The 18136-nt window shown below is 50.7% G+C and overlaps 1 protein-coding gene across 1 annotated transcript; it reads right to left on the reverse strand.

The window, feature by feature from the left end:
• Positions 1 to 488: 488 nt before the first annotated feature.
• On the reverse strand, positions 489 to 13475 carry TMEM221 (transmembrane protein 221). Its single transcript, XM_032170090.2, has 3 exons — positions 12950 to 13475; positions 10071 to 10156; positions 489 to 1914 (listed from the first exon to the last, which is right to left on the reverse strand). The coding sequence occupies exons 1-3, from the start codon at positions 13267 to 13269 to the stop codon at positions 1445 to 1447; spliced, it is 876 nt and encodes a 291-aa protein (XP_032025981.1). The 5' UTR covers positions 13270 to 13475; the 3' UTR covers positions 489 to 1444.
• Between the last annotated feature and the right edge of the window lie 4661 nt (positions 13476 to 18136).

Below are 18136 nucleotides of genomic sequence, written 5' to 3' on the forward strand. Positions count from 1 at the left end.
AAAAGCAAAACTCCGTCTCAAAAAACTTTTAAAAAGGCCAGGAGCAGTGGCTCACACCTGTAATTCCAGCACTTTGGGAGGCCAAGGCAGGGGATCACTTGAGGTCAGGAGTTCGAGACCAGCCTGGCCAACATGGTGAAACCTGTCTCTACTAAAAATATAAAAATTAGCCGGGCATGGTGGCGGGCACCTGTAAGACCAGCTACTCGGAAGGCTGAGGCAGGAGAATCGCTTGAACCTGGGAGACGGAGGTTGCAGTGAGCTGAGATCGTGCCACTGCACTCCAGCCTGGGAGACAGAGCAAGACTCCGTCTCAAACCAAAACCAAAACCAAACAAAAATAACTGGTGGAGCACGCGTCCCAGCCTGGGGCCTACAAGGGGCATGGCCTGGCCCCTCACTTTTGCCCTTCCTTCCCCCGACCCAAGTCCCACCCATGGGCCTGGGCTTGGCCACGCAGCACAATTGAATATTGAGTAACACACAGATAGTGAACATCAGAGTTTACTTGTGGATTGTGCAAGACAGGAGACCTTTGGAGAGCCCTCTGTTATTTCCTTGAGCCCTAGAAACTACCCATGTCTACAACCCAAAAGCAGCAGCAGCATGAGAACGATTAACACGCACTGAGGGCCTATTGTGTGGGGGTCCCCGGAATGCCTCACATGAAGTCATGTGTCTTGTCAGAGCCCTTGGAGACAGGGCCACTTCGTGTCCCCGTATTACAGATGAGGAAACTGAGGCACAAAGTGGCTAAGCCCTCAGCCGTGAGTCCACAGCCAGGAACCTGGGTCCAGCCCTCCAGCCATGCCCCTGGCCCTGGGCTGCTCCAGGCTTGGCACACATGGGTTTGAAATGTTCACAGCCTGAGGGGGTGCAGCGGATTTTGCAGAGTCTGAGACTTGCACATCAGCAGCATGGAGATTACGGGGTTCAGGTGAGAATCCTGGCTCTGGTGCTCAGTCTTGGCCGTGGGCCCCCTGGTGAGTCACTGCCTCTCTTGGGGCCTCGGTTTCCTCATCTGTAAAATGGATGGAGACACTTAGAGAATCACTGCCTAAGCCCCCCCCCCCCGGCTCCCCTTCTGCCAGTAACAGAATCTCATCCATCTGGACAGCCTCATTTCCCAGCCTCCCCTGCAGAAAGGTGTGGCCATTTCGCTCTGTTCTGGCCAGTGGGATATAAAAAGAAGGGTTTCGAGGCTTTCTGGGAAGACTTCCAGGAGACACCCAGCCAGTGCTGGCCTCTGACTTTCCCTCAGAACGAGGAGGTGAAGGCTGGAGCTCTGGCAACTATTTTGTGCCAAGAGGCAAACTTGAGGACAAAAGCCAAGGATGCAATAAAATGAGAGAAAAATCAAGTCCTACTGGTATTGCAGCTGAACCCGAACCTATCTCTGTGGTATCCTTTTCTTACACCAGGTCTCTATTCCTCATCCCTGGGCTCACACCAGTGTGGAGTCCTTCCCCGTGCTCCCTGGTCTGTGGCCCAGCATTCGACGCATCTCATGGGTAACCCCGTCCCAGTGCCCCAGGCCGGCCGACAGCGTCCGGTGCATTCGGGATGCAGGCAGGCTGCTCTCCCAGCCTCCCCCCAGGGCTGCAGGTGCTGTGGCAGTGGCCATGGACCCAAAGGGGTCCCCAGGCTCTGGACAGGTTGAATAGGGGGTCCGACGATGGATACCCTGCTGAGACTGAGCTCTGGGGCTGGCCTTGGAGACTTCGGCAGGGCGGGCGAGGTCATCTTCAAAGGATGGCGGGGACAACTCGTGGAGCCCACGGCGGGCGGCCCGGGCAGCCCGGAGGAGAGTGTGGGTCAGCACAGCCACCAGAACCAGCGCGCCTGAGCCGAGGATGGAAGCGGCTGCTGCGCCTGTCTCGATCTCGAAAAGTAGCAAGGCATAGATGGACAGTGCTAGGGAAGGAAACGACTCTCATTTATTCAGTCAACAAACGTTTGCCCTCCAAGCCCTCAGGGAGTTCTTGCACACAGGGAGAAATCATGAAAAACCCTGCCACGTGACGGGCACATAGAATAGGCATCTAATCCTCCCACATCCCACATGTGCATCATCATCACATCCATTTTACAGAGTAGAAAGCTGGGCCCCAGAGAGGTTAGGGGACTCCTCAAAGCCACACAGCCAGGAAGTGACAGAGGTGGGATTTTAACCCAGGCTGGTGGGCTCCAGAGTCTGTGCTCTGAAGCACAGGGCTGCCTCCGGAGGAGACAACAGAAAGAGACTAATTTCAGCAGCTGTGAGCTGGGGCTTCCCTGAGGAGGAGCTGTTTGAGCTGGGACCCTGGGGGAAGAAGCAGCAGTTTCTGGGAGAGCTGAGGAGGATGACAGCTGCAGGGACATGGCAAGTGCAGAGGTCCTGAGGTGGAAACACCCAACAGTGTCCGAGGCTCAGAAAAAAGCAAAACAGGTTCTGGCCGGGCCCAGTGGCTCATGCCTATAATCCTAACACTTTGGGAGGCTGAGGCGGGTGGATGACTTGAGGTCAGGAGTTTGAGACCAGCCTGTGCAACATGGTGAAACCCTGTCTCTACAAAAAATACAAAATTAGCTGGGCATCGTGGTGGGTGCCTGTAATCCCAGCTCCTCAGGAGGCTGAAGCAGGAGAATTGCTTGAGCCTGGGAGATGGAGGCTGCAGTGAGCTGAGATCGCACCGCTGCAGCCTGGGTGACAAAGTGAGACTCAGTCTCAACAAAAAGGAAAGAAAAGAAAAGAAAAATGGGTTGTGTAGCTGGAGCAGAGAGGTGCAGAGGTGGGGGAGAGATGGAGGAGTTAAGGAAGGAGTGGATGTTGGGGACCAGATGGAGGTGGAGGCCACAGAAAGGGGTGTGGGTCTTCTTCTCCTCCTTCTTCTTTCTTCTTTTTCTTCTTTTTTTTTCTTCTTCTTCCTCTTGTTCTTCTTCCTTCTTCTTGGTTTTTTGTTTTTTTTTTTTTTTGAGACAGGGTCTTGCTCTGTCACCCAGGTTGGAAGGCAGTGGCTTGGCTACAGCTCACTGCCGCCTCAACCTCCCCGGGCTCAGGTGATTCTCCCACCTCAGCCTCCTGAATATATGGGACTACAGGTGCATGCCACCATGCCTGGCTAATTTTTTTTTTTTTTTTTTTGAGCCAGAATCTTGCTCTGTCACCCAGCCTGGAGTGCAGTGGCATGATCTTGGCTCACTGCAACCTCCGCTTCCTGGGTTCAAGTGATTCTCATGCCTCAGCCTCCCAAGTAGCTGGGATTACAGGCACCCGCCACCATGCCGGCTAATTTTTGTATTTTTAGTAGAGACAGGGTTTCACCATGTTGGCCAGGCTGGTCTCGAACTCCTGACCTCAGGTGATCCACCCGCCTCGGCCTTCCAAAGTGCTGGGATTACAGGCATGAGCCACTGCGCCCAGCCTAATTTTTGTATTTTTAGTAGAGACGGGGTTTTGCCTTGTTGCCCAGGCTGGTTTCCAACTCCTGAGCTCAAGTGATCCTCTCACCTTGGCCTGCCAAGAGGGCTGGGATTACAGGCATGAGCCACTGTGCCCCACTGGATTTTCTTCTAAGAGCAATGAGTAGGGGGATTTTGGAGCTGGGGAGGAACGGGACCTGCTTTTTTTTTTGAGACAGAGTTTTGCTCTTGTTGCCGAGGCTGGGGTGCAGTGGTGTAATCTCAGCTCACTGCAAACTCTGCCTCTTGGGTTCAAGCAATTCTCCTGCCTCAGCCTCTTGAGTAGCTGGGATTACAGGCATGCACCACCATGCCTGGCTAATTTTGTATTTTTAGTAGAGACGGGGGTTTCACCATGTTGGTCAGACTGGTCTTGAACTCCTGACCTCAGGTGATCCACCTGCCTTGGCCTCCCGAAGTGCTGAGATTACAGGCATGAGCCACTGTGCCCGGCCACCTGCTCTATCTCTTAAGAAGCCTTCCTGGCCGGGCGCGGTGGCTCACGCCTGTAATCCCAGCACTTTGGGAGGCCGAGGTGGGCGAATCACAAGGTCAGGAGATCGAGACCATCCTGGCTAACATGGTGAAACCTCATCTCTACTAAAAATACAAAAAATTAGCTGGGCGTGGTGGCAGGCGCCTGTAGTCCCAGCTACTTGGGAGGCTGAGGCAGGAGAATGGCGTGAACTGGGAGGCAGAGCTTGCAGTGAGCCAAGATCATGCCACTGCACTCCAGCCTGGGCGACAGAGCGAGACTCCACCTCGAAAAAAAAAAAAAAAAGCCTCCCTGTTGGTGGAATACCCATATGAGGGAATATGATGCAGCATGTAAGGAACGACACACTGTTCCATTCTACAATGTGGATGAACCAGGAAAACACCATGCTGAGTGAGAGAAGCCAGATGCAAATAGCCACAGAGTGTGAGGTGTCATTGATCTGAAATGTCCAGAACAGGCAAATCCTGGCCGGGCGCAGTGGCTCATGCTTGTAATCCCAGCACTTTGGGAGGCCAAGGTGGGTGGATCACCTGAAGTCAGGTGTTGGAGACCAGCCTGGCCAACATGATGAAACTCTGTCTCTACTAAAAATATAAAAAGTAGCCAGGTGTGGTGGCACATGCCTGTAATCCCAGCTACTTGGGAGGCTGAGGCAGGAGAATTGCTTGAATCTGGGAGATGGAGGTTGCAGTGAGCCGAGATCGTGCCGCTACACTCTACCCTGGGCAACAGAGCAAGACGCTATCTCGAGAAAAAAGAAAAAAAAAATACAAGCAAATCCATAGAGACAGACAGTAGATTAGTGGCTGCCAGGGATGAGGAAGGGGGAATGGGGAGTGATTGCTAATGGGGACAGGGTTTCCTGCTGGGTGATGAAAATATTCTGGAACCAGATAGTAGCGATCGTTGCCTAAGACTGTGAATGTGCTAAATCCCACTGAACTGTACACTTTAAAGTGGTTAAAGGCTGGGCGAGGCGGGTCACACCTGTAATCCCAGCACTTTTGGAAGCCGAGGTGAGAGGTCACTTGAGGCCAGGAGTTTGACGCCAGCTCAGGTGACATAGGGAGACCAGTCTCTACAAAAAATACGAAACTATCAAGGAATGGCAGTGCTTGCCTATAGTCCCAGCTAGTTGCGGGGCTGAGGCAGAAGAATTGCTTGAGCCTAGGACATGGAGGCTGCAGTCAGCTATGATCACACCACTGCACTCCAGCCTGGGTGACAGAGCGAGACCCTGTCTCAAAAAATAGAAATAAAATACACTGGTTAAAATGGTAATTTTTTTTTTTTTTGAGACAGAGTCTTGCTCTGTCACCCAGACTGGAGTGCAATGGCGCGATCTTGGCTCGCTGCAAGCTCCGCCTCCCGGGTTCACGCCATTCTCCTGCCTCAGCCTCCCGAGTAGCTGGGACTACAGGCGCCCGCCACCACGCCCGGCTAATTTTTGTATTTTTAGTAGAGATGGGGTTTCACCTTGTTAGCCAGGATAGTCTCGATCTCCTGACCTCGTGATCCACCCGCCTCAGCCTCCTAAAGTGCTGGGATTACAGGCGTGAGCCACCGCACCCAGCCTAAAATGGTAATGCTTTTGTTATGTGTACTTTGCCACAATGAAACTACAACTTAACTGGGTATGGCGGTGCACGCCTAGAGTTCCAGTTACTTGGATTGGGAGACTGAGGCAGTAGGATTGCTTGAGCCAGGAGTTCAAGTCCAGCCTGGGCTACATGTCAAGACCCTGTCTCTAAACAAACAAAACCAGAAACACCCCTAGCAACTCAGCTCTCAGGGTCCTGCATCTCTGTCTGTCTCCGCCTGGGGTGGGGGTGAGGGTCAAGGTGGAGGAACCAGCCTCTGCTGTCTACTCTCCAGTGCCCACAGGTTTGCCACGCCCCAGGCTTGGGGGACATTGAGAGATTCACAACCCCTCTCTGGCCTCAGTTAGCCAATGTGAATAAGAAGGGACCTTGAGGGACCGGGCACGGTGGCTCATGCCAGTAACCCCAGCACTTTCGGAGGCCGAGGTGGGCGGATCACTTGAGGCCCGGAGTTTGAGACCAGCCTGGCCAACATGATGAAACCCCGTCTCTGCTAAAAATACAAAAATTAGCCGGGCGTGCTGGTGGGCTCCTGTAATCCCAGGTATTTGGGAGGCTGAGGGAGGATAATCGCTTGAACCTGGGAGGTGGTGGTTGCAGTGAGCTGGGATCACTCTACTGCACTCCAGCCTGGGCAACAGAGCAAGACTCCGTCTCAGAGAAAAAAAAAAAAAGAAGAGACTTTGAGGACCTGAGCTAGCTATCCCTCCATCAGCCTCTCCAGCATACAGTTGGCACCATTCTTAGTGGTGGTGCATCGTAGGACGTTTAGCAGCTTTTACCCACTAGATGTCAGTAGCATCCCACCCTCAACTCTGTGGCGACCACCAAAAATGTCTCTAGGCAGTGACAAAAGTCCTCTGAGGCCAGAATCAGTCTCAGTGGAGAATCCCTGGTCTGGTACCCATCTCTACACTGCGGAGTGGATTTGGGATCACTAACCCACTTTGGCATCAATGATGTCCTCATTGGACCAAGCTCAGCCAATCAGAGCATTAATTGCTTCCCTCGATGTTAGTGATTGGTGGAGAAATATTACATGGCCCAAGCTCAGCCTATCAGAGTCAGCCCTGAGACTTTAGCCTGGGCTATTGGGACAGATACATTTTCCTGCAATGTCTCGGGTATTGGTAGGAGAGGGGCCCAGAACACATGGGGGACTTTTTTTTTTTTGGCACTTTCCAGGCTGTTTATACGCGTTCTCTGGCTCTGTACTATTGCTTTGGAAGATATCACACTGCCTGATGTCCAACATGTGAAAGCAAGGCCAAGGACTTTTTTTTTTTTTTTTTTTTTTTTGCTGGAAACATTCTGAAAGGGATTTTGTAATTATTGTTTTAGTTCTAGCTAGCAATGAAAGGATGATTGGTTGGATGTGCTTGGGAATTCTTGCTGAATGAGGTCACCTAGCCTCAAAAACAATCTAAATGGGAGGTGAATGAATTCTCAATTTTACGCTTAGTGAGGCTGACATAATGTTACCTTTTTTTTCCTTTTGTAACTGTTCTTGTATTTTAGAATGAGGATATCTTATTCCCTAGGTCTTTAATATTTCTGTTGGCCTGTGCAAAGACTCCAGGCTCCAGGCATTGTGTCAAAATTGCTTACAGATAGAAGCATCTTTCTTAGAGAGAAGCTCACTCAGGGAACAGCAGATGAAGAGGTGAAGTGTCAAGCATTTCTGTTTCTTTTTTCTTTTATTCTTCTTCTTATTATTATTATTATCATTATTATCATTTTTGAGACAGAGTCTGGCTCTGTCATCCAGGCTGTGCAGTGGCACAATCTTGGCTCACTGCAACCTCTGCCTCCTGGATTCAAGTGATTCTCCTGCCTTCAGCCTCCTGAGTAGCTGGGACTACAGGCATGAACCACCATGCCTGGCTAATTTCTTTCTTTTCTTTCTTTTTCTTTCTTTCTTTTTTTTTTTTTTAGGTGGCATCTCACTCTGTCGCCCCAGGCTGGAGTGCAGTGGCATGATCTCGGCTCACTGCAACCTCTGCCTCCCAGGTTCAAACAATTCTCCTGCCTCAGCCTCTGGAGTAGCTGGGATTACAGGGGTATGCCACAATGCTTGGCTAATTTTTGTATTCTTAGTAGAGATGGGGTTTCACCATGTTGCCCAGGCTGGTCTCTAACTCCTGACCTCAAGTGATCCACCCGCCTCGGCCTCCCAAAGTGCTGGGATTACAGGTGTGAGCGACTGCACCCAGCCAAGAGGCACTTCTCATAACCTAATCTGAGTACCTGGATCCAGCTACACCTGAGGCCAACTTTCCCTGATAATTTCAGATGCACAAGTCATCCATCCCTTCTCCTTTTTTAAAAAAACTACCTCTGGAGCATTTCATTAAGTCAAACAACAAAAATTATGTAGCATTCCGTGCACTTCATATATATAAATTCCCACAGTGAGCCTTAGGCTCACATCTCATTAAAAATATTTTAAGAGCTGGGCGTGGTGGCTCTTGCCTGTAATCCCAGCACTTTGGGAGGCTGAGGCAGGTGGATCACGAGGTCAGGAGATCGAGACCATCCTGGCTAACATGGTGAAACCCCGTCTCTACTAAAAATACAAAAAATTAGCTGGGCGTGGTGGCGGGCACCTGAAGTCCCAGCTACTTGGGAGGCTGAGGAAGGAGAGTGGTGTGAACCTGGGAGGCGGAGCTTGCAGTGAGACCAGATCGCGCCACTGCACTCCAGCCTGGGTGACAGAGCGAGACTTTGCCTAAAAAAAAAAAAAAATTTAAAATATATCTTTTTAAAAATTTATTTATTGAGATGAAGTTTCACTCTGTCACCCAGGCTGGAGTGCAGTGGCGCGATCTCGGCTCTCTGAAACCTCCACCTCTCAGGTTCAAGCGATTCTCCCACCTCAGCCTCCTGAGTAGCTGGGATTACAGGCACCTGCCACCAGGCCTAGCTAATTTTTAAAAAATTTTTAATAGAGGGGGGGTTTCAGCATGTTGGCCAGGCTGGTCTTGAACTCCTACCCTCAACTGATTCACCCACTTTGGCCTCCCAAAGTGCTGGGATTATAGGTGTGAGCCACCGCGCCCTGCCTAAATATCTTTTTAAACTTCTGTTTTTCTATGGTGGGACTATGAAAAAAAAAAACAGTAATAGCAAATCCTGTTTTTCATTCAGTGGGATATTTTTTCTTCCTGTAAAACAGATTGTTTTCAGGGCTGGCAGGGCCTTATATATGATTCAGTGTTGAGTCTGCAGCATCATCAACACATTTGTTTCAAGACTAAAACTAAATATAAGGCATTAGGAGACTCTTGAAAGACACTTAATGATTTGGTTCCTTTACCAGCCCGGATGAATGAAAGAAAGTTGATTGAAGAAAAGTTATTACAAATCAGGAAGGAAGGACAGTGTGGTGCGTTCCGGCATCTGGGGTATCCTTTTTTTTTTTTTTTCTTAAGCCATTTTTGAGCTGGAGATTGATATTTGTAACCAAAACAGCTTTTACTCATTCCAACCTGTAAAATGCTCTTTTTTTTTTTTTGATACGGAGTTTCGCCCTTGTTGCCCAGGCTGGAGTGCAGTGGTGGTGCGATCTTGGCTCACTGCAACCTCTGCCTCCCAGGTTCAAGCAATTCCCCTGCCTCAGCCTCCTGAGTAGCTGAGATTACAGGCACCCGCCACCATGCCCGACTATTTTTTTTGTATTTTTAGTAGAGACAGGGTTTCGCCATGTTGGCCAGGCTGGTCTCAAACTCCTGACCTCAGGTGATCCACCAGCCTCGGCCCCTCAAAGTGCTGGGATTACAGGCGTGAGCCACTGCGCCTGGCCAAAATGCTATCTTTAGACACCACTCAGGCCATGAAAATTTTTATTCAAACAAATGTATAAAACTGATGAATCAGAAGTGTTCTGAAGACAACTAGCACTTGTGGAGTCCCTGCTGGAGTCAGATGCCATCCACAGGTTTTTGCTTTTTCTTTTTTTTTTTTTAATGAGATAGGGTCTTGCTGTATCACCCAGGCTGGAGTGCAGTGCAGTGGTGCAATCAATGGCTCACTGCAGCCTCAACCTTCAGGCTCAAGTGATCCTCCCACCTTAGCCTCCTGAGTAGCTGGGACTACAGGTGTGTACCACCACACCAAGTCTATATATATGTGTATATATATATATTATTTTTTTTTTGTAGAGATGGGGTTTTGTTATGTTGCCCAGGCTGGTCTCAAACTCCTGGCCTCAAGCAATCCTCCTACCTCAGTTTCCCATATTGCTGGGATTACAGATGTGAGCTACTATGCCTGGTCCTATGGGCTTTCATGAGGATTAAATCTCAGAATCTCCTGAAGTGATTCTGTGAGGTAATGACAGTTATTCCCATTGTACTGATGAGGAAATCAAGGCACAGAGAGACTTTGCCCAAGGCACCAAAGCGAGGAAGTGTCAGAGCCTGGAGTTGAACTCAAGGAGGCTGTCTGCAGAGTTGATCCCAGTTAGGGGACCATTGCTGCTCTCTACTCAACCCAGGGTCCTATGCTCCACGTTCTATTCCAGCACGCACCTGCTAAGTAGACGGAGATCCCACAGCAGAAAAGGCCAAGGGCCACGTGTCTGAGGAGGCGGCAGTCGTAGAGAAACCAGTCAGACCTAGAATGAAGGGGAGCAGGAAGATAAAGGGTTCTGGAAGTGGAGCTGGTGGGGGGAGGTCAGTGAGGACAGGGAGGGAGAGCAGCTTAAATGAGACAAGGACCCAGCTTTCAGGGACCCAAAATCTATGTGAGTACCTAACCATCATCCATCTACTCGCCCACCCATTTACATCCATTTACTTATCCACTCTCCATCTATCCATCCATTCATCCATCAGCTCATCCATCCATCAGCCCATCCATCCATCTATCCACCCATTTATCCATTCATCCATTTATCCACCCATTCATCCATCTGTCCACTCGTCCATCCACCCATCCATCCATCCATCCTTCCATTCATCCATCCATCCACTTATCCATCCATCCATCCATTCGTCCACTTATCCATCCATCAACCCAGTCATCCATCCACTCATTCATTCATCTATCCACTTATCAATTCATTCATCCATCCACTTATCTAGCCATCCATCAGCCCCATCCATTCATCCATCCACATCCACTTATCTAGCCATCCATCAGCCCCATCCATTCATCCATCCATACAATCATTTAGATATCCACCATCCACCTATCTGATATTTATCCATTTATCTATGCTCCATCCATCCACCCGTCCATTTTTCCAAGTCAGTGTCCACCATCCATTTACCATTCATATTCATTGATTATTCGACCAGCACTCATATACAGCCTTCCATCCATTTAACCATGTGCTATTAATCCATCCATCCATTCGTTTAAACACCCTCCGCTATCCTATCTATCCATCCCTCACCCACCCATCCACTGGTCATCCATCTCCCATTCACTATCCATCCACCCCTCATCCATCCATCCATCCATCCATCCATCCATCCATCCATCCATCCTTCCTTCCTTCCTTCCATCCATCCACCATCCATTCTCTTTCCCCTATAATCCATCTATATACATGAGTCCACTCAAACACCGAACACTCAGGAAGCAGCTACTATGTGCAGATACTTGCTACACACCTGGCTTCCATTATTTTACAGACCACAAGCTTCTTTGAGAGATGAGGAAACTGAGTTTCACGTGCTGTTATTGATGGTACAAACAGCGACCCCAAGAGGTGAGACTGATTGAGGAGGAAATGGAGGCTCTGAGAGCTTCCATCCTCACTCAGCTCCCACCAGTGTAATGAAAGTGGACGCCTTCCCCGTCTTCCTGCCGCCTTCCCTCCTGTCCCCTTTTCAGCACAGTGGCTAGAGGTGGCCATTCAAAACCTAAATCAGATCACCTTGCTCCTCACTCACAACCCTCCTAAGCAGGAGAAATCCCAAAGTCCTATCTCCTCTCTATCCCATCTCTCTGTTTCCTTTCCTTCTCAGCACTCATGACCATCTGCTATTCTTATTATTATTAGAGATGGGGTCTCACTATGTTGCCCAAACTAGAGTGCAGTGGTTATTCATAAGCATGATCATGGCTCATTGCAGCCTTGACCTCCTGGGCTCAAGGGATCCTCTTGCCTCAGCCTCTCAAGTATATGGGACTACAGGCATGCACCACCACACCTAGCTAATTATTTTTTTTTCTTTTTGTAGAGGCAAGGTCTTGCTATATTACCCAGGCTGGTCTCAAATTCCTGGCCTCCCAGCACTTTGGGAGGCCAAGGTGGGTGGGTCATTTGAGGTCAGGAGTTCGAGACTAGCCTGGCCAACATCGTGAAACCCCGTCTCTACTAAAAATATAAAAATTAGCTGGGCATGGTGGTGGGCACCTGTAATCCCTGCTACTCGGGAGGCTAAGGTGGGAGAATCACTTGAACCCAAGAGGTGGAGGCTGCAGTGAACCAAGATAGCACCACTGCACTCCAGCCTGGGTGACAGAGCAAGACTCTGTCTCAAAAAAAAAAAAAAAAAAAAAATTCCTGGGCTCAAATGATCCTCCCGCCTCTGCCTCCCAAAGTGCTGGGATTTTAGGTGTGAACCACCATGCCTGGCCCTTGTTATGTTTCCTTATTTTCTGTGACTCCATGAGAGCAGATCTGGGTCCACTTGGTCCCGGCTGTCTCTGATGCCCTGAGCCAGATCCATTCCCCTGCAGGCAGGCACCCAGCACATGTTTGCTGACCCATGGGACCCATGCATTTCGTTGTCCCTTGGGTGGAAGGTGCGTGGTCTGGATAGGATCTACCCCAATGGTGGGAGTTCTCATCTGCTCAATTTCACAGAATTCTGGACTAGAATTTGGGCTCCTCTCCCCCCGTGACATTCTGGAGAGAAACACTACCATGTGAGACAGCGGAGTCCTCAGCTCAAGGAGGGTTCCTCCTTCCACAACCACTGCCCCTGATAGAGGTCCCTCAATGACAACATCCCTGAGTTCAGGTACCTGAGGAAGGAACTCAATTTTAGGCCAGGACACAGGCTCTGGCTGGCTCTACCCAGAACCAAGTTCAAGTCCAGCACTGTCCAGCCCCCCGACCCACTTCCAAGCCAGACAGCCTGAGATCTCAGCCTCCCCTGTTTGACATCCAGGCAGGCTGATCCTGGACCCTCTTTGAGCCTCAGTTTCCTCATCTGCAAAACGGGAGACACAGCAGTGGTTGCACCTGCTGCAAAATTTAACAAATATAGAATGGAGGGAGGGAGGGAGGAAGAGAGGAAAGGAGGGAGGCGGAGATACATGGAGTGGTGGGGAGAGGGAAGTGGGGAGGGAAGCTGTCCCCCCAGCCTGAGGCCAAAAGAGGGGAAGAGGCTCATCCAGGCTCACCCAGCCCCCAGCCGGGCCTCCGAGGCGGTGAGGCCAGTCCTCCTACCTCCTGGGGCCAGGCCCCCGCGCCAGCTCGGCGCCCAGGTGGCCACAGAGGGCGGCGAGCAGCAAGCAGGTGAACCCCAGCACGAGCACCAGCGCGGCCAGCGCGGCGGCGAGAGGCAGCAGCGCCCCGGCAGCGTCCTCGGGCAGCCCGGGGCCGGCGTCCAGCTCCTGGCCCAGCCCCTCGGCGCGCAGCCCCCGCAGCTCGGCGCGGCCCGCCTGCAGCTGGAACAGCAGTTGTGCGCCCATCGCCGCCAGCACGGCCGCCGCGATGCCCAGCAGGGTCATTGCGGCCAGCACCCGGCCGCCGTAAGAGCGGGCCATGGCGGGGGTTCCTGCGGGCCGGGGGAAGAGTTGAGGAATCGAAGTGGTTTTAGGGGATAGGGGAGTTGGGGGGAGTCCGAGGGTCCTCAGGGGGTCCCCGAGGAGTCGGGGCCGCAGGGATTGTCTGAAAGTTCGGGGTCTGGGCTGGGGGTCGCCAGAAGGACTGGGGCTCCGGGGTGCTGGTCGCAGCGGGGACGCCGAATCTCCGCGAAAACTTGGGACAAAGTCTTTTCTCCTCCCTCCCGGGGCCCGGCGGGCGCCCCCTCTTGGTCCACTGGGCCTGGCGGGGCGGGGCCTGGCACGGGGCGCAGGGCGGGGAGGCCCCACGAGGGACTGGATCGCGGGAACCCCACAGCTCGCTAAGTTCAGAAAAGGGCACCACCCCGCCCCCTGCCGCCCTAAGCATCGATTTTATTGTTGTTTAAAACAAGAAAAAGGAGGCCGGGCAAGGTGGCTCTCGCCTGTAATCCCAGCACCTTGGGAGGCCGAGGTGGGCGGGATCACAAGGTCAAGAGTTCCAGACCAGCCTGGCCAATATGGTTAAACCCCGTCTCTACTGAAAACACAAAAATTAGCCGGGCGTGGTGGCCAGAGGCTGTAATCCCAGCTACTTGGGAGGCTGAGGCAGGAGAATTGCTTGAACCCAGGAGGTGGAGGTTGCAGTGAGCTGAGATTACGCCATTGCACTACAGCCTGGGCGACAGAGTGAGACTCTGTCTCAAAATAAATAAATTAATTAATTTTAAAAAAATAAAAAAGAGAAAGGAGGCCGGGCGCGGTGGCTCTCGCCTGTAATCCCAGTACTTTAGAGGAGTCCGAGGCGGGCGGATCACTTGAGGTCAGGAGTTCAAGACCAGCCTGGCCAAAATGGTGAAACCCCCGTCTCTACTAAAAAAAAAAAAAAATTAGCCGGGCTTGGTGGTGCATGGCCTGTAATCCTAGCTACTCGGGAGGCTGAGGTGGGAGGAATGCTTGAATCAGGGAGGCGGAGGTTGCAGTGAGCTGAGACTGCACCACTGCCCACTCCAGCCTGGCTGACAGAGTGAGACTAGGTCTGAAAAAAAAAAAAGAGAGAGAGAGAGAGAAAGGGCTGGGTGAGGTGGTTCAAGACTGTAATCCCAGCACTTTAGGAGGCTGAGGCAGGAGGATGGCTTGAGCCCAGGAGTTTGAGACCAGCCTGGGCAACATAGCCAGACCCTATCTCTACAAAAAGTGAGGAAGTTAGCCTGGTGTGGTGGTGCACGCCTGTGGACCCAGCTACTTTCAAGACTGAGACAGGAGAATCGCTTGAGCCCAAGAGGTCGAGGCTGCAGTGAGCTGCGATCATGCCACTGCACTCCAGCCTGAGTGACAGAGTGAGGCTGTGTCTCAAAAAAGCAATAACAAAATTTAAAAATTCACTTTTCATTTGATCTCAACCCAGGGACTCTGTCATTGGCTGTGATTTCCCCTCTGCTTACCTCCTTCAAGGCTTTGGGTAAACGTTGCTTCCTCTAGGAGGCTAGGGAGAATCCTGGATCCCTTCCCCAACTGGTCCCCCAAATTATTCCCACAGCACTTTAAAATAATCAAGGTGAAACTTACATAACATAAAATGAACCATTTTATTCAGTAGCATTTAGTGTTGTACAACCATTACCTCTGTCTAGCTCCAGAAGACTTTCATCCCCCCAAAGGGAGACCCTATCCCCATTAGCAGTCATTCCCCATTCTCCCTCCTCAAGCGGCTGACAACCACTAATCTACTTCCTGTCTCTGTGGATTTGCATATTCTGGACATTTCATATCAATGGAGTCATACAAGAGGTGGCATTCTGTCTTCTCTCACTCTGTATCGTGTACTCAAGGTTCATCAAGGTTGTAGCATGGATCAGTGCCTCATTCCTTTTTATGGCTGCGTAATATTCCATAGTGTGTCTGGGACACATTGTGTTCATCCATTCATCCATTGATGGGTATTTGTGTTGTTGCTTCCTTTGGTGAAGGTGACTAATGCTGCTATAAACATGTGTGCACAGGTATCTTCTTGAGTCACTGCTGTCAATTCTTGTGGGGCGTGGACTCCTAGGAGTGGAGTTGCTGAGTCACATAGTTACTCGATTTTAACTCTTTGTGGAACCCTCAAACTTTTCCACAGCAGCTGCACCGTTTTCCATTTCCACAGCAATGTCTGAGGTTTTTAAAATTAATTTTCTGCACATCCTCCCCAACACATGTTTCCTCCTGCCCTCCTACTCCTCCTCCTCCTTTCCTCCTCCTCCTTCTTTTTTTTTTTTTTTTTTTTTTTTCCATCAGGGCCTTGCTCTGTCACCCAGGCTGGATTGCAGTGGTGTGATCATAGCTCATTACAGCCTTGATCTCCTGGGCTCAAGTGATCTTCCTGCCTCAGCCTCTTCCCCCGGTAGCTGGGACCACAGGCAAGCATCAGCAAGCCTGGCTAATTTTTAAGTTTTTTTTTTTTTCATAGAGATGGGGTCTTGTTATGTTGGTCTGGTCTCAAACTCTTTATACCCAAGTGATCCTCTCACCTCAGCCTCCCGAAGTGCTGGGGGATTACAGGGGTGAGCGGCCACACCCAGCCTCCTCCTCCCTGATAATAGTCATTCTGATGCTTATAAAGTAATATCTCATTGTGGTTTTTATTTGCATTTCCCTAATAACTAATGATGTTAAGCATCTTTTCATGGGATTTTTGGCTGTTCATATATCTTCTTTGGAGAAATGTCTATTCAAGTCCTTTATTTTAAATTAATTAATTTTTTGTAGCAATGGGGTCTTACTATGTTGTTCAGGCTCATCTGGAACTCTTAAGCTCAACTGATCCACCCACTGGGCCTCCCAAAGTGCTGGGATTACAGGCATGAGCCACTGTGCCCGCCTGGAATCAAGTTTTTTTTCAGGTTTGAAAATTTTGGGGCCCCTTGAAAAGAGTTTCTGGGCCCTGTGCCCTCAGCCTTGTAGGTAAAGTGGCCCCAAGGAAGAGTATGGGGTGAGGGTGACCCTTCACTTCCAGGTGGCCTCCTTCTTTGCTGTGTGACTTTGGGCACATCCCTTAACCTCTCTGGGCCTCTTCATCTGTAGCAGGAACCTGTTCCTTCTTTCAATTGATTGATTGATTGATTCATTCATTCATCAGGCCTCAGCCCAACACTCACTCTTTCATCATCACCAGTGTTAGGGTGAATTTTCCATGTTTTCCAGGTAAGGAAAAGTCCCAAGTTCAGGGGCTCAGCAATTCATTTGGATCAGGGCTACAGTTTTGCTCTGGGTGGTGGGAATACAGAGATACAAGATATTTTCATGTATTCATTCGATGAACATCAGTGGAGAGCCCATCTATGTGCTGGTCTCTCAGGACCCAGGGGTGACCAAGACAGGCCCAGCTCTCCCTTCTGGTGCTCACAGCCTGGTGGGGGAGGTGGAAACATACATGAAACCCCACAATAAGGGGACAATTACCTAAATGGCCAAAATTCATCACAGTGCTGTCTTAGGTTTTGCCATTGTTCGTTGGGGTTGGGGGAACACAGATACTAAGGTGTGGTCCTGCTGTTTGTATGTGGGGTGATTCTCAAGTTTGGGGGTGTCTGGCTTCAACTTGAAAAGTTAACCCTGCAAGCAGGCCCCACTCTGCTCTTGGTAGATGGTGAGCTCATCTACCTTGGCCTTTTGCTAAGCTGCCCTTCTCATTCCAGCTCAGACAGGTGGGGAGTGGGGAGGTGGGGATGGGGGGTGAGGCTTGGAGAGTTCCACCATACAGTCCAAGTCACACAGCCCGACAGGGACAGAGAGTGGACTCCCTCAACCTTACTGCCCAGATAGGGATGGCTGGTTACTGCATGTTGGCTGGAATAATAGTAACAATGTTCACAGGTTACATCACCTGTGATTTGTTGGAAAAGGGAGACCTGGTATGAGGTACAAATAATTTAAGTGATTTTTTTTTTTTTTTGAGACAGAGTCTGCCTCTGTCGCCTAGGCTGGAGAGCAGGGGTGCAATCTTGGCTGACTGCAACCTCCGCCTCCCAGGTTCAAGTGATTCTCATGCCTCAGCCTCCTGAGTAGCTGGGACTACAGGTGCGTGCCACCACACTGGCTAGATAGATAGATAGATAGATTTTTTTTTTTTTTTTAGTAGAGACGGGGTTTCATCACATTGGCCAGGCTGGTCTTGAACTCCTGACCTCAGGTGATCCACTTGCCTCGGCCTCCCAAAGTGTTGGGATTACAGGCGTGAGCCACCACACCCAGACTCAATGCACCCATTTCACAGATGTGACTACTGGAGTCCAGAGAGGGCTGCTGGAACATGAAGCATCAGGCAGCACCAGGGTCCTCAGCTGGGTCAATTTTCCAACCTGGAGGTTGGAAGTGGAGGTGAGCATGAAATGAGGTGGTTGTCCAGTATTCAGGACCCTCTGGCCTCCCAGGCCCCCAGCCTCCTTCTTCCTGTCAGCCAGATTCCCGTGCACCATAGTCACCCTTGCTAATTTCCATGGACACACGTGGATTCCCAGGAAACCCTTTCCGGAGACTGGGCACGAGGGGAGTGATTTGCATCTCATTTGAATGCTAGGCCCCGCCCCGAAGGTGTGCCATCTCGTCCTGCCGCTAGAGGGCGCCAGAGGCCAAACCAAGCCGTTCGTGAGCCGAGCGAGCACCTGCTCCGCCTTCTTCGCTGACCTGCCTGGGAGAACCTGGCTTTAATTCTAATTTTTCAGAGGAAGGGATTAGGGTTTAGAGAAGGGAGTTGATCTCACAGTCACAAAGCCCGGAGATGGTTCTACATTGGAGTTTTTGATTTCTATATTCTGCCGTCTTCCCTGGTAATGCCCCGGTCCACGAGCGACAGAGGGAGAGCTGGGAG

This window comes from Hylobates moloch, unplaced genomic scaffold (genome assembly GCF_009828535.3).
Source record: "Hylobates moloch isolate HMO894 unplaced genomic scaffold, HMol_V3 SCAFFOLD_12, whole genome shotgun sequence".
In the NCBI taxonomy this organism is placed as follows: Eukaryota; Metazoa; Chordata; class Mammalia; order Primates; family Hylobatidae; genus Hylobates; species Hylobates moloch.